Here is a 16,014-nt window from a genome sequence, read left to right as displayed (position 1 = left end):
AGAAGACATTATATTTATATACCTAATATGATTATCAATGTTTCCATTCCTACTCTGGTTCAGGATCAGCATGTTCTTCATGGTACATCGTCTGTAAATGTAGTTGCGTTACTGAGTGTGACAACCATGTTGTCACTTGTGAGATTCAGCCATGACATTGCTCTGTCGATATCATTTCATTTGCTCCACTTGGCTCCCATAGCAGAAACAGAATAAACTCTGCTGTGAGTTAAGATGCTGTGAATGATATATTTACATGTTGTTTAAAAAGTCTCACACATAAGTTACGAAAGAAATAATAAAAGCTTAGGCTTGCGTGAATTACATTCCTTGTTTTTTGCATGAATTTGTAAACCCAGTGTAAGTTAGAAGTGACACCCACAGCTGCTCTAATTCAAAAGTGTGGCGGCCTTCCAGTTGAAAGTGGTACAAAGTGGCCTGATTGGATGGATTTCAGTCTTTATACAGTGAGGGAAGCCAGACCACCAAGTCTAGCTGTGATGTGTTTCCTAGAATTATGCTGACCCTCCGGAAGGAAGAACTAAGTGTAGAAAAGATCTATATTTCAGATGTAACCGCTCAAATTATGTAATACTTTAGGTTTTATAACTTTCATTGAGTCTTTGTTAATCAGAAGTAGAGAGAACTGCTTTTCATTAGTCGGGTCATTTCAAGTACACTGATCTGTATTGACCTCTACTGGTGAGATGTGGACATTACAATATGTATGAAACCCGTTCTGCTTTCTCTATCAAGTCCCCTCAGACAGACACTGCAGAGCTCCTAAAAATAAATGTTGTAAATGATCATCGTGTATATATGCATTATTTATTTAGGAAGAAGATCTTTAAATACGTCTAACAGATGGGTTTAATTGAAGGTGTCTGTCTGCAGTAACAGAGTCTGAACATGTGGAAAGGATGTTTCCTCCTTTACACGTTCAGGAAAATCTGGCCACAGTTTTGGAAAGGTCACTGAAAAATTCAGTGTTGTGACTTTGTTGTGTCTAACGCCTTGAAAACACATCTGTTACGTTTACTGATGTGTGTCTGTGTGCAATATGATACTGGGTATTTTGTGTTGACTGCTGAGAATAGATAAATCTGCCTAGAATCTGGTTTCATTTAAATCAGAATATTTTAGCATAAAACGCCAGCTGTTCTAAAAAGTAAATACATTCCCAAAAATAATCGGTTGTGTCCAAAATCGCATCCTGTTCACTTGGTAGTGCGGTGTATATAGTCCACTATTTTCTGTCCAATCTGAGTGTGTTAATGCAGCGACTTTGTAGTGCTCTCTAAATATCCACAATGCAACATGAAAAGTGTTTATACTTTGTACTAACATTCCCACAATGCAGTGCAGATTATCACTGTGCAGTATATAAATAACGATCATGAGTAAGTGTCTGAATCTTAAGTCACTGCTCACTATTGAGGAAACCTTTGAGTGTCTATTGCTTAGGGAGTGGTGAATGAGTGGACATTGGGGTGGTTGCAGACACAGCCACTATCTCATTCTTAATGGTTACTACGGTTACCACTGATCGAATGTACCTGTTCTGTCCTACAGGGGGCAGTGCGGAGCGGCTTAAACACCTCCTCACTGCACCTGTTCCATGTGACCTTTGACCTCTGACTGTGTTGACACACAGCAGATTGTGCCTTCTGTATCTGGATCAGAAACTGACAGGCTCAGATGGAAACAGCAGCTCCTCATGATGAGGATGTATAAGGATGAGCTGATTTCATCTCATTGCATTGTGGGTGTTTTATAGCCCAGAGGAAGATGCTGAAAATGATCAGTCATTTACTGAACATCCAGAGTCATGTTTGTTATATTAGAGATGGAAGCAACAATGATGGCTATTCACCAGGGCTGGTCTCGAGCATTGATCTCCCAATTTGATTCTATTTTGATTCACAAAGTCAATAATTAATTCATTTTGATTTGGTTCTTGATGATTCGGTTACATCAGATAAATACCAATAAATGTTAAACAAAGAGCTTCTCAGAATTTATCCTGAGGAGTTTCTTCTATATTCTACAAATGAGCAACGCTGTTTTTTCATTCAATATAAAATATATATAATATGATATAAAATACTTGTTGACTGGACTGTAAATACATTTCCCGGTTATAAGACCAAGGATTTATTTTTAATTTTATTTTGATTTTATTCCTTTTTTAGCAATGCAATATGACTAAAACATGACACACCAGTGTTTTTGCTTATGATACAAAACCTGCTCCAGGGCATCATCGTTATAATGATAATAAATGCTGTCACATACAGCGACACATGGACCGTCAGTAGCAGATGCCACCGCTAAGTACAGACATTCACTTTAATGATCACAGTGAGCGCAGACAGGACAGAAACTGAAAGACTGCTTCTAATTCATCTGCACTGTTTGTGCTGACGTCAGCCTGAGATCTGCGCACAGCCGTTAGCTAGCATTAGCTCTCTGGGAGAGACGGACTGAATAAAGTAGAATCCACACAGAGTCCACTCGACTTCCACGGCTTCACATCTCCTAGTTCATATGTCTTCAACAAACACAAACGGAGCTCAGATAAGTGTGAACAGTCATCCATGTTACTTTTTAACTTTAAATAACCTTTATGTTGTAATAACTCAGATTTCCACAAAGCAGCCAGTAACTTCTACATACACAAAACATTTAGTGCAGATTAACATGCAGCAGAGATTGATCTGGGAACTTTAAGATTTAATATTGGATCATTCAAATAAAGATTGCAGTTAATTGGAAAATCAATCCAGCCCTTCACTAAACACACACACACACACACACACATCTTATCAGGACCCTCTTGTACACCAAACTTTAAAAAAACTTCCTCCCACCTTCATACACAGACGCCCTTTGCTTTCCTTGTGTAACTGGCCTGCTGCAACCCAGTTTACAGTTTTTGTTTCGCTAAGGGTCATAATCATAACGGAGGTGGTTTGTGTGCGTGGGAGATTTCTCTTTACTGTAGTCTCTCTCTCTCTCTCTCTCTCTCTCTCTCTCTCTCTCTCTTTCTCTCTCTCACACAAACACACAGCATGAGATCAGCTGATTTGCCTGACGCTGCCATGGTGTGTTTCCTGCTCACTGATGAGAGGGATGTTTTGTGTTTCTGTAGAGACATGCAAATCAGACATCTGCAACCGCTACACATGGAAACGAACACACAATCCACATCCACATACAGTAGGTTTCAGATATTCAGGAAACACTGAGGCGATCCAAATGTTTGACCCCAGTGCTGAATCATGATGTGTGACTTGTCCAACTTCTCACTTTGGCTTCCAGTTGCTGCAGTGCAAATACAATATCACACCTTTACCTCAGTTATAATTGTGAATGAAAGACTGTGTTTTGTTATTTAGTTATTACTGTTTGTGGCCTCCACCCAGAGAGACCTACGCATTTGGTCTGGTCATTTTAAATAAGCAGGCAAGTGTCTAATTCATCATTAAATTATAAAATATAGCTGACATCACAGAAATCAAATGTGGACTCTGAGACATATTTTGTCAGACAGATATTTTGACCTTGAACTAAAATGTAATCGTGACCAAAACAAACAACTTACTCTAACCTCCACCGATCTGTTGCCACAGTACAGTTGTAGTTCTGTTACGAATGTGTAAAAGAAAATATATCACATGAACCAGTTGTGAGGAAAGGTTAAAATTAGACAGGGGAGCTGCAGAAGCTGCAGTTGCCAGAGTAAGAGCAGGAGCAGAGATGATCAAAAGTCTTCATATAGAAATACAGTGTCACTGTAAGTTTCAGGTGATATCAGAGAAATCAAACAGTGTGGATTCATCATGAAAACTGTATTTCAATCTTAATAGCCATTTGTTTTACTTAGAGCAGCAGGCAGGAGCTTCCACTCCCTTCAGTAATTTATGTTGCTGCAATCTCAGCCAGGTTTTTGCATCATCTGTGCAACCATGCCATTACATCAACATTTCTGCAAATGTCCTACAAATTGAAGCTGACTTCTCACATACCTGACATATTTAATTCAGGACAAAAGTGATCAAGCTTCTGCACAGACAAATCACACTGGCTCACATTTACCTTCCTAAATAAAACTTACTGCACTTAAACTTTAGAAAATCATTTTCATTATCGCACCATTAGCTTATTTTACCAATTTAGTGTTTTGCTGCGCACCGTACATTCAGGTGCTCGTCAGGAGCCAGACGTGTGTGTCACACTGAACAAACATGTCGCACTAAGTTTCAAATTAACACGTGATTCCAGCCCAGACTTCCCCACTGACCCCAATGCATTATGTCAGTTGTGTCCGGAAAACCATAATTGTTTCCTGGTATAAATTCAGAATTGGGCGGGACCCACGTCTGCTTCCTCCTCAGTGAAATGACTGGAGGCTGATGGTTATTTAATGAACTGTTCTGTATTTGTTAATGAATGAGTCAAACTGTTAATTAACCCTAAAGAGTCACCGCTAATTAAGTGAACTGGATATAAACTTCTGACTGGTTCAGCTTCAGCCTCTTCCCTCTGTCTGCCCTTTGTGTGTGTGTGTGTGTGTGTGTGTGTGTGTGTCTGTGTGTGTGTCTGTGTCTGTGTCTGTGTGTCTAGTCTTGTGACTGCTCTGTAAAGTAGGTCTCCTTGTCCTCTCTGAGACTGAAGACACTTGAGTCTCTAAAGTTAACTGAGAATCAGTCATAATGCAGTTTTGAAGTCACTAAAATAGATGGAGCTAAAAGCTGTAACTTTACCTTCATCAGGACTTTCATCACTGTAATCACATAGTTGATATCTGTGACTAACAGTTATACTGTAAATAGTTTTGGTTGTTGACATCTTGCTTCTCCTCTGTGTGAACCAGCTTCGTCATTTTATTATGAGATTGTAATTATCTTAAAAAGACCTTGGGAATTATTAACTGGTCCTGTGTAAGACTGAAACCGTTACCGACAGTAATGTGAAGTTATCACTGCAGAGGTATTTTTCCCTGTACTTCCTCCACCGAGTATAAAATGGGACACTGCAGGGAAACGGAGCTGCTGGAAGCACTTTATCTAGGCTAAGTGCACGTGTGTTGTCTTACCTGCTGCTGCAGTGCTCGTCAAGGTGCACACACACAAGGCGGGGGGAGTATTTACAGTCCATTGGTCCTTCAGATGCTGAGCATTGGCCTGATTTAATAGATGTCCTTTTTTTAGTGAGGCGAGCCAGTCTGGTCCAAGTCTAGCCTGAGAACTGATAAACATGAGATAAGGAAATAAACACTGTACTTGAATAATAGTGGACAGTGGGCTTAATGTCCTCAGATGACATTTCTCAAGCTGAGATCAGCTTTTCCAAATATTTTTCTGATCGTCATGATTTGGGGAGTTGTCACGATGATAAAGCTGTTGTAATAAGCCAATAGCGAAGCTGCTTAAAGTTCTCGAGGAGATTATACCCTCAAAAAAAAAAACACAATATAGTCAGACTAGCATTTGAAATTTACAGTCTGATTCCAGTGAAAAGCTTTACGTAAAGCATGTGAGCAAATAGGAACTAAATGAGTCACAACCTAATGTCCTTTCATTTACGACTATGCTCGGGGGCTGAGGGACTGTCGGCTAATAGGCAGCAGAATTCTCTACAGACTTCATGCTAGTGTTAGCGGCTTGACGATGTTGCTGTGGCTGACTCAAAAGCTATCAAGCTCCTTGTTCCTGCACTAAGTGAGACTGTGAACGCAACAGGGATGTAGATAAAGAACTGGGCAGAGTGTGTGCTTTGCTTTTTGAGTTTCATGCTCGCACTAGCTTTATTTCCAGAACATGCGTGTTGTAGCTTTAAACACAAACCCTTTCCCTCGAATTGCTCAAGTGACGCTCCTCAGATTAGACTCTAGCTGCACCTGGCAGCTCGTAGGGGTCCTCCATTACCTGCCCATGTGTTGAAGTGTCCTTGAGCAAGACACTGAACCTGATATCGCTCCTGACATCCAAGAGCTGCGAATCAGATCCCCTCCCAAAAATCCCTTTACTGGGGGAAAAAGTGAAAGAAAGTGATCAGGAAGAGGAGGGATTCTTCTAACGGGCAGACATGCAGTAAATGTTGAGTGTACAGAAGAGAGCACAAAGCATATTTACAGTACAGACAATTAAGAAGACAAATTTATAGATCAGAAACTTATATTAAGAAAATGATCCAGAAGGATGTCAAGCAACTTCCGGGTGCTGCCCAGAGATAGGAGCTGAGACACTCAAGTGAGGTCCTCATGGTTGAGACCAACACTCACATCTAACTGTAGCTCTACCATTTTCCAGGGTCAGGGCAAACAAGCTGTGAAGACAACATTGACGTATTACTCCACCATGTTCACCAGTTATCAGAGTCTGCTGCGACTGAAAACAAAGCAATAAGAGCAATGAGAGGGAACCAAAACAGTAAAGATGTGGGCCAAGACAATTAGCTGCAAGACACTACAAAGCTAAACCCAGGGCCCAGGTGATAATTGTCTATGGGGTTTATCACTATCAGCAACCCCCGTCCACATTCAAGTAGTCATGTGATCCATTGTTAATATAATATTGACCACAGCTGCCTTTCAAAGAAAAAGTAATTAGGCTAAATTACATGAGTTGAAAAAAAAACCCATTTATGTAATGTTATTGTCCAACTTGCCACTGTTCTCCAACATGGCCATGACTCGCAGCAGCAAATCTTGTGCAAGCATTGCAGCTCTATCAGTAATGATCCTGCGATATTTGAATAGAGCTATTACGGGCCATTGACGTAACAGGGACCTGTGTTTGAAAGCCAACAAGCCATTACTTCAACACATAGACTGATGAAGTCGGCAACGTTACAAAGTTGATCTCTGAAGAGGACTTAAGACACACATTCCCTCTGTCACACCTCTCTCTCTCTCTCTCTCTCTCTCTCTCTCTCTCTCTCTCTCTCTCTCTCTCTCTCTCTCTCCCTCTCACACACACACACATATCAAACCACACACAGTGTTGGAACCTTGCTCTCCACAATGGGAAAGTAGCCCTCCACAATAATTAACACTGACTTCTGTTCTTGAGAACTGGAGTGTAGATGAGAGAGAGAGAGAGGGAGTGAGAGAGAGAGAGAGAGAGAGAGAGAGGGAGGGAAACTCAACAACTTGTATGTGTGTGTGTGTGTAGGCTCCTCCTCCCTCTCCTCCTCCTACCTCATTTGTTCTCTCTCCCTCTCTCTCTTTGTTGAATCTCAGCAGTATGGACTTGAAGGTCTCGCTGTACACATCAACAAGCCACTCGGCCAGTTAGTGAGCGAGTCAGACAGCTAGAGAGAGTTGTGTCTGAGTGTGTGTGCACGTGAGAGAGAGAGGAGTGCGAGTGTAGGATGTGTGTGTGAGCGAGGATGAAGCGAGGCCGGCGTTGCTGTGGATGGATCCTCGCTCGTTGCTGCTGCTGCTGCTACAATGGCACAGGTGGGACGAGATGTAGAGACACATGGACACTGTGTGTGTGTGAGAGAGAGAGAGAGAGAGAGCAAGGTGTATGAAAGCAGGTGTTTATGAATGTTATATTGTGTGTTGACATTTGTGTACACTGTCTGTGTGTCAGTGTTGCATGTTTTAAAAGTTAGGAAGTGTATAATTTGTGTGTGTGCTGAGGAATGAAACACAGAACAGGTTTCTAATGACCGGCAACATTCTTTACAAGAGATGTGTGCGTGTGTGTGTCTGAGAGAGAGAGAGAAAGTGACAGTGAATGACAAACCAAGAAAGAGAAAGAGAAATTCCTGTCGTTCTTGTAATTTTTCTTTTTCTGTTAATATTTCGTGTTGGTGCTTGTGGAAACTGATTTGAATTGAAAATTATTCATGAAACAGGAAGTTGTGTGTCACCCAGAGAGAGAGAGAGAAGGGAGAGAGAGGTAGATGGAAAGTGACAGAGACGCATAGAGAAGAGGACAGTTTCTTTCTTTGTCTCTATGATATTGAGCAATATGATTTCCTGCAGGCAGGCACTGCACAGGGCATGTGTGTATTTACATGTATATGTGTGTGTTTGGGTGTGTACTGTTGCAGGTTAAGACAGAACCTTTGGACCATCATCAAAGGATTTATGCTGACAGTCGTTATAGTAAACTTTTTTTTTTTTTTTTTTTTTTTTTTTTTTTTTTTTTTTTTTTTACATTTCCCCAATCACAGTGTGTCCCCACACGCAGACGCTCACAGTGAGTGTGTTTTCATTCAGAGCTGCAGACCGGTCCACGACCATTTGTCTGTCTGAGTTCTTCAGGCAAACAGAGAACCAGAGTCAAACCAGGTCCACACTTGGTGTTGTGCTTTGGCTGCGGGTCAGGTGCAGTGGGTCTGTTAGGTAAATTTAAACAGTTTCTTGCTATAGATAGGAAAGAAAAAGCGCATTCAGGTAACCTCAGATTTTACAGGCTTCATGTCAGATTTGACAATAACAACAAAACCTTTTTTCCAATTAGGTGAAGCAAAAAACTTGAGCACCATATTGAAACAAAGAAGGATAAAAAGTTGCGGCTGTGCAGAACCTTGTTAAAGTTTTAGGCTCAGGGCCCATTCACTTTGGGTCTATTCAGACTGGGACTGTAAAGTTTATGTGAGTACAGGTCTGTGGTTTGTTTGTTTTAACTGAGAGGCCCATTGTAGTTTAAAGAGACGTAGTTCTTTTCAGGGAGACTTTTCTCTCCAGAAAAATCACAGCATTGTTTGTTTGTTACGCTTCCCTGATGTTCAACCTTTTCCAGACAGGTGGATGACTTTCCTCTCCAGATTGGCAACAGAACTTTGTTGTGGGAAATAGTCTGACTCAAACACTGGAGACAAAACATTCATATAATTGGTTTTTTTGGAACAGTCATTTCAAAAGGCACAGGCAAACAACTTATTTTGTTGTTTACTGGAGAGGACTTGTGCAAGTGTACATTCCTGATATCGGTGTGTACTGTAGGCTTTAATCAGTCCAATGAATAACAAAGAAATTTGTAATGTAGATATTACCACTGCTAGCACTGCTAATACAATCCAATAAACGCCTTAATGAGGCCATTAATCTATAAAATGCAGTTCAAACCTTACAGATGTATTATTTGTCCCCATGAAGTAGCTATGTCTCCATCATGGAGGAACAGTGTGAATTGTTAGGTAGGTTAATGTATAAGGTGTTCCAGGTGTGCATGAGATTCTGATGCCAGCACACACACACAACCACATCCATGTGGTTTTTCTTGCCTCTGATGAGTCCGTACAAATCCTTAAATGCAATGGTTGGAATGAATTATTGTGCTTTTACTAAGGCCACTTGATAGAGTTTAAATGACAGGATTAATTTATTGCTCTTTGCCTGTATTTTTGGGAAAACTTAAAGACGACATTGAAATTCAGTTTTCAGGACAAAATATTGTGATTAATTTTGGCGAAGATCTGAATCCTTGAGGTTTGTGAAGATATCTGATTCTCTGGTAAAATTGAAGGCGCTTGGATTCAGGGAAGAGAGCACACATTATATGTTACATGTACATACTGCCAACCAATCAATGTGCTGAAGTAAGCTGGATTTTTGAAATGGTTTTATTGTGTTGACCAGCACTCTGGCATGACTCCAGTTTACACAGCATCAACAGTTATGGTATTTAGAGTTAGCTGTAGCCGTTAGCTGAAAACAACCTGAAGGCTGAGGCCAGCAGTCCTCCATGCACTGCAGCTTTAAGGGCTCATGTAAGGTGTGTATTTGCAGGTTAGCGTTCAGCTCTGGTTAGCTAAAGGTTAACTCAGCTCTGAGTGTGGACAGACAGTGGACTTTGGCCTCAGAGCCTCTCTGGAGTACAGACTGGCACATAGCTGAACTGGTCACACTGGTTTCAGTGATGCGTCTCAAGAGTTTCGGCTGGTTTCTATGCACCTGTTCGAACTCGCTTCCCATTAATACAAAGTGATCTAGTTCTGACTAGACAACTCCAAGCCCAGGTGAGGACACACCCAGGTGACTCAATGAGATTTTATCCCTTGGGTCACTTTCATTTGTTAGTGGGGTCACGTGATGGACAGTGGCAACATTTCCGGTTCTTACACTGCACCCCTGGTGAGTGTCACACACAGTCAAGCACATTTACTTTCACTGAACGTTGTGTAGGCTTGAGCACAGTAATACAGTATTTTATAGCACTGTGTAATCTACATATTACAATTTCTGATAAAGGAGACTAAACCCACGGAGTAATGTTTAATCTGATGATGAGTAATCGGTTTCTTCTCTGTATATCGAAGTGTAACGTGTCCCTGCTTCCAGTTCTGTACGTCCTATTTTCCTATTCCTCATTTTAATGTATGTAAAACACATTATATAAAAGTTAAATCGTTGTTGAATCCCTGGAGCTCAACTGGTTAGACTGGTTTCTGTGACGTGTCTACTGCAGCATGCCACAGCATGTATATGAACTGTACACTGGGCTGCATTCATCGTCTTTAGGAAGGGGCAAGCCGTTCGTTGTTGTTACTGTTATTGTTGATATTGCATGTTTTTCCAGACACACACACACACACACACACACACACACACACACACACACACACACACACACACACACACAGAGGCACTTCCTCACTCACTCGCACAGTGACTGAGTAATTGGGGGTGTAAAGTGATCCTTCATCCAGTCCATTACCCATTAAACCTGAAGATGGGCAGGAAACTACTCTGACCCTGAAGCATACACACACACACACACACACACACACACACACACACACACACACACACACAGTCTGCCAGCAGAGATAATGGACAGAGACACAGCATTAGCAAAGTCTTGGCTGCGTTGCTTCATCAGCTGTGATTCAGTGAGTTCAGTCTCATCTGATCTGCAGCTCTGTTTTATTTAGATGGAATACTTTAATACTTCTCTTTTAATTGGGATGTGTGCTCACTCTGAGGGGTGGAAGCATCAGCAACTGACTTGTTTGTCCCAACAACCAGACTTAATTTAAGTTTAAATTCCCTGTAAATAATATCTTTGAATGTGCCAGTTGTCTCTCTGTGTTGCAGTAAATTATTATCACTAACAAAAGCTTTAATACAGGTGTGTTGTACATGAAATAACAGGTGCAGACGGACTTAGTGACTGTGAATAGAAACAGGTAACCATGCATGGTATTCAACTTCTTCCTTAGATACAGAGATTGTCCTGATGTACACTGTGTAATGTGGAGTTTTTCTGCCTTTTCTTAGATACTAAATCTTCATTTTCATTTCCTCCAGGAATTGATTTAAAAACAATGTAGTCTTAATTCCTCAATTTGTTGCTCTAGATTTTCAATCGTCCTATTTGTAACATCTTTCAGTTCCAGTTAAGAGGCGTTTCCAATTGTATTTCCAGTTATTTCTCCCATGAAGAGGAGTGTTTTTCTAGCATGTAGTCACAAAGTACCTTTTTTCCGACCACAGTGACTACTATTAAGAGCTTTCGCTTTACCAAGCTGAGCAGCTTTTACAGAGACAACTCTCAGCAGAGTTGACTTTGTTGCCATGATGACATGTTTCATGAGTGAACTTTACTTACAGTGGTTTGTTGACAGAGAACAAGTCCCGGTTGGTGTCTGGAGTCAATTGAACATAATTAGAAAAACAAGCCAACATTTTATCAGTTGACATGTTAGAGTCAAACTGCGTGGATGTGTAGTGAGGAGGAACAGTCTGCGGGGACAGACGCTGTCTCCCAGCAGGTTCTTAGTGACAACAGACAGTATATTCTAGCTTCCTGGGCGTGTGACACACACTGTGCCAGGCAGACCAGCTACAGTACGGCCGGTGAGACAAAGTGGCATCTAAACAGGATGTGTAGAACAAGCGATGAACACAGCATAACAAGCTCTGGTCTGATTCAGATACATTTGAAGCTAAATGGTTTTTAGACCTGAGGTGAGCTGACACACAGGAATGCTTCAGATTCACTCTCGCTGACTTTTCTCAGTGAGTTTTGTGATGGACTAAAGCTCAGTAGGTTAAAGGTTTCACCACTGTAATTTTTATGTTGTTGTTTTCCAAATGGATAGCCTTGATGTATTTTGTGACTATGACCCCTAGTTCTTTGGCAACAGGCATATTTTTTTTCACAGGGAGTATCGTGCAGTTTGGAAAGATGTCATGCTGGTGAATAGTACCGGTGGAGGCGGGGCATTTCTGCGAGATATGACTCGTTTGTCACACCTGTTCGCTGATTGATGCATGTTTCTGGTTATAACGTTCCAACTGAGAGGAGTGGAGGTGACTCGGTTATTGCTCAGTGGTGTTTTAAGAAAAGGGTGGACCTCCACAGCTGGTGTCAATTCTACCACCACTGTTACTGTTGCTATACAGTATAACACTGTTAATATAGAGTGAAACAAACAGAGTTTATAGAGACAAGAAAGATACTGAAATCTTCAGTCAGAGCAGAAACGTGTGTCTGTATGAATACATCAGAAAGTAATATCTTGGATCTTAAGTCAGCTTATCCAACTAGTTTTGGTCATAACCAAAACCAGTCACTTTGCACTTGAAACCTGTTCATTACCTCCCTCAGATGGAAAATGTTATCACATGATTTCAAGCCTTTGTGATGTACTGTCTTATCATCAGATTGGTACCATAGTCGTTTTCGTGTGGTTGTGCATGTTGTAAAATATGTAAATAGAGAGAGAGAGAGAGAGGTATGAGAGGAATGCCATCTTCCCAGATTACTGTCTCTTCCTGTCATTGACAAAAAATCATGATGTGAGGAGAGTGGGCGGGCAGAGGAGAAGACAACTACAATGTATTTTTCACACAGTCTGTTTACAAATACTACAATACTTGTTTTATTCTCTGGAAAGCAGGGAACAGCTGTAACATGTGTTTTTATGTTTTTGGATAAGAAGTAATGTCTTGGTCGAGAAGAGTTTCATGTTTAGCACAACAAGCAGAGTTAGATGCTGCCAGTGGCGCAGCGGGAGGTTTGAGTCCCTGCCTGGCTCAGTGGTCGAAGTCAGGTATTGAAAGAAGAGAGATGATCTGTGTGTGTGTGTGTGTGTGTGTGTGTGTGTGTGTGTGTGTGTGTGTGTGTGTGTGTGTGTGTGCCTCAGTTTCACTACTCTCTTGTCAATAGAGCCATTCATAGACAAAATGTGTGTGTGTAGTGTAATTACAGAATGAAACTGAGTGAGTGTGTGAGCGAGAAAGAAAGAGAGCAGAGACCCTGATCTGTTGCATTCAGACTTTGGTTCAGTGTCTACAGACTGGACGTTGTGTGTGTGTGTGTGTGTGTGTGTGTGTGTGTGTGTGTGTGTGTGTGTGTGATTAAAGATAGTGAGTGATGTGGATTTTAACAGTAGACAGTCTGTCTTTTCTGTCGGCCACAGAACAAAAGCGTCCTTGTTTGGTCTCACCTGACTTTGGCTGTCAGTGTGACACTGCAGTCCTCTGTTGTACACACACTATTCACTGTTACCCAGAGTACTAATGCTGCATTACTCACTCCTATTACTAACTATTAACATTAACAAGAACATAACATCAACAACAGCGTGGGATTCCAGTTGATGATGAAGTTTGATTTCTCTCTGTAATAAGGAACTTCTGACCTTTTCTGCCCCATATAGTAACAAGAGTTGAGTGTAGTGACTGTTTAAAATGTTTTGTGTAACAGGGCTGACTATAGCATCTGAAACTTTTAGTGTGGGTGTGGGTGTGTTGCTGCTGGGAACAGACACATGATGAAATGCAAACCAGTTTGATGACTTAAATTCCATATCAGATCAATAGCAACATGAACTTATGGTGTTGATTACAAACCAAAAATAGATCGGGATAGTCTTAGTGTTTTATCCTGTGTGAAGTGACACTGATGTGGTATCTGCAACACCTGAACTCATCCCGCTAGAAAAACTGGCAAGTCTGAATTTTTGGCAGCTGTTGTTCCCTCCGTCCTGACTCTCGCCATCCCTCCTTATCATGAGTGAAACTATGAAACTGTGGAATGTGCTTTCTGGCCACAAAGACACATCGTGAGCTGATAGTATAGTTTGGCTGATGACTAGTGATGATAACATTTGGTGGAATATGTTGTTTCTACTTTACCAATAATCATTTACAGCAGCGTGCTGAATTTTAAATGTTATATTTATTTCAACTCTTCTGAAAGTCACTTCGAAATGTTTGCTAGAGATACTTCCATCACATTGAACATGACAGCTACTGTTTTTTGTTTTTAGCCTGCACTAAAAAAGTGTATTAGTGCAAAACAGTAACAGTAATTTGACAAAAAATGAATGAAACAGTGGCTGAGTCTGTCCTGACACTGACTAAGAGTGATGAAGTACTCACCTGATGATAAGTGAAGCAACCCCACCCACTGAGGAGGGCTGCACGCTGCGGTTAGAAAGACCTGTGTGTGGGGAATCTCATTGTTTGTTTTTTTGTCGTGCTGCTGTTTCCGAGGTCAAGAATGAACCTTGAAGCTCTGTGTTTGTTTTGGTAGTTAAACAGGTGTTCCTGGCTGCCGTGGTGACCGCTCAGCTCCCGGCAGCTGACGGCGGCACACTGTGGTTCTGCAGCATCATTTTCCTCTGGAGGAGGAGAGGTTAAAGCTGTGACGTCTTATCACTCAGCTGTGTGTGAGCGTGTGCACTCAAGTCCTTAATGAGTTTCTGTGGTCAGCCAGCTGTCAAGGCCACTCAGTGACTTACACTGGCTCTGCAGCAAACACACACACACACACAGGTGAACAGGTGACCTATGACATGCTTCCCTCACTTAAGAACACATGACTGCGTTCGCTCAATAGCTCTTCACGGAGTAACCACTGAAACAGTGGGACAGAGTGACGACAGATGTGTGAGAGAGAGAGAGAGAGGGAGAGGGAGAAAAGCAGATGTGATTGGGAGATCAGCTGCTACAGTTATAGGTGAGCAGCTGTCGGTTAACTGTGTTGTGGAATGAGTTAATAGAGCTTTCTTGTGGTCTCTGTCTCATACAAACACACAAACACGATCGATTAATGTCCAAACCAAGTGTAAAGCAAAAAGGGAAATGAGTGATACTGGGTGCAGATCCACCTGACGTCCGGACAGAGGGTGACCTGGTCCAGGTCGGCAGTATTCCACACACCGTGGTGGAAATGGAAATAAATGGAGGTGGTGCCGGTCGTGGCAGTAGTGTGCTCTTCACAGGATTAGCTGATCAGTTCAAGTGCAAACTATTTGATATTAAGCTTTGTTGAGAAACTGCCAAGTCGCATGCAGTTAAAGGCTTTCTCCAACTTTCATCTTATCACCAGCAGCCGTTCAGTTTTTATTTTTTATTTACACTGTGTCAAATTAACAAAAGCAGGCATTCCTGAAAAACAATAAGGTTGTGGAGACCATGTGACTGACTGAAACAGCTCATGTTTCCAATAGCAGGTTTTTTTTGGAGTGGTGTCCAATGAGTTGTTTTGGAAAAAAAAGTTAAAATTAGATCAGAACCCTAGTTAACTTACATGACAGGGTAGAACCTGTCAGTAGCGCTCCTGATCACCCTACGTCAGGGGGCCACTCCACGCTGTTTAACTCCTGTTACGTTTACATTCAAATAACTGTACAAACACATACTGGAGGAATGCCTGCACTCCTCCAAAGCCATTCGGAGAAGGAAAAGAACAACAAAACTTTAAAGACTGAAATACAAGAGATAAAGATGAACAAAAATAGAAGTGCCATTATATATGATGCAGTTTACTGTATATTAGTGTGTGTGTGTATGTGTGTGTGTGTGTGGATTTACTCAAGTGTGCACATGCGCTGGCTCTGTAAGGATTCACCAGCAGGTCTATTGCAGTGGATTCAAATGGTCTACTGTTGTTTTTCTATGGCACCAGGAGTAATTTGCATTATCTGAACTGTATTGCATGCAAGTTGAGAAGATAGGCAATAGTACTATGCCCCACTCCACCTCCGTGTTTTGTCCAGTTTGTGTATCATGACTCTGTGTCTCATGAGAGGAGAAGG

General features: G+C 41.5%; 1 protein-coding gene across 4 annotated transcripts in view; it reads left to right on the top strand.

The window, feature by feature from the left end:
• kalrna (kalirin RhoGEF kinase a) overlaps positions 1 to 16,014 on the top strand; it is a 141,340-nt gene that overhangs the window by 97,467 nt on the left and 27,859 nt on the right. Inside the window, exon 1 of one of the 4 annotated variants that reach the window (XM_056390020.1) lies at positions 7,264 to 7,465. The exons of the other annotated variants lie outside the window; for them this stretch is intronic. Within the exon in view, the coding sequence (XP_056245995.1) occupies positions 7,396 to 7,465 (70 nt within the window). The 5' untranslated portion in view covers positions 7,264 to 7,395. Of the gene's footprint in view, positions 1 to 7,263; positions 7,466 to 16,014 lie in introns of those variants that run through there. 4 annotated transcript variants of the gene reach the window in all.

Source organism: Seriola aureovittata, chromosome 11, assembly GCF_021018895.1.
Source record: "Seriola aureovittata isolate HTS-2021-v1 ecotype China chromosome 11, ASM2101889v1, whole genome shotgun sequence".
In the NCBI taxonomy this organism is placed as follows: Eukaryota; Metazoa; Chordata; class Actinopteri; order Carangiformes; family Carangidae; genus Seriola; species Seriola aureovittata.
Note: the sequence above shows the minus strand (reverse complement) of the source record. Positions and strands in the feature narration are given on the sequence as shown.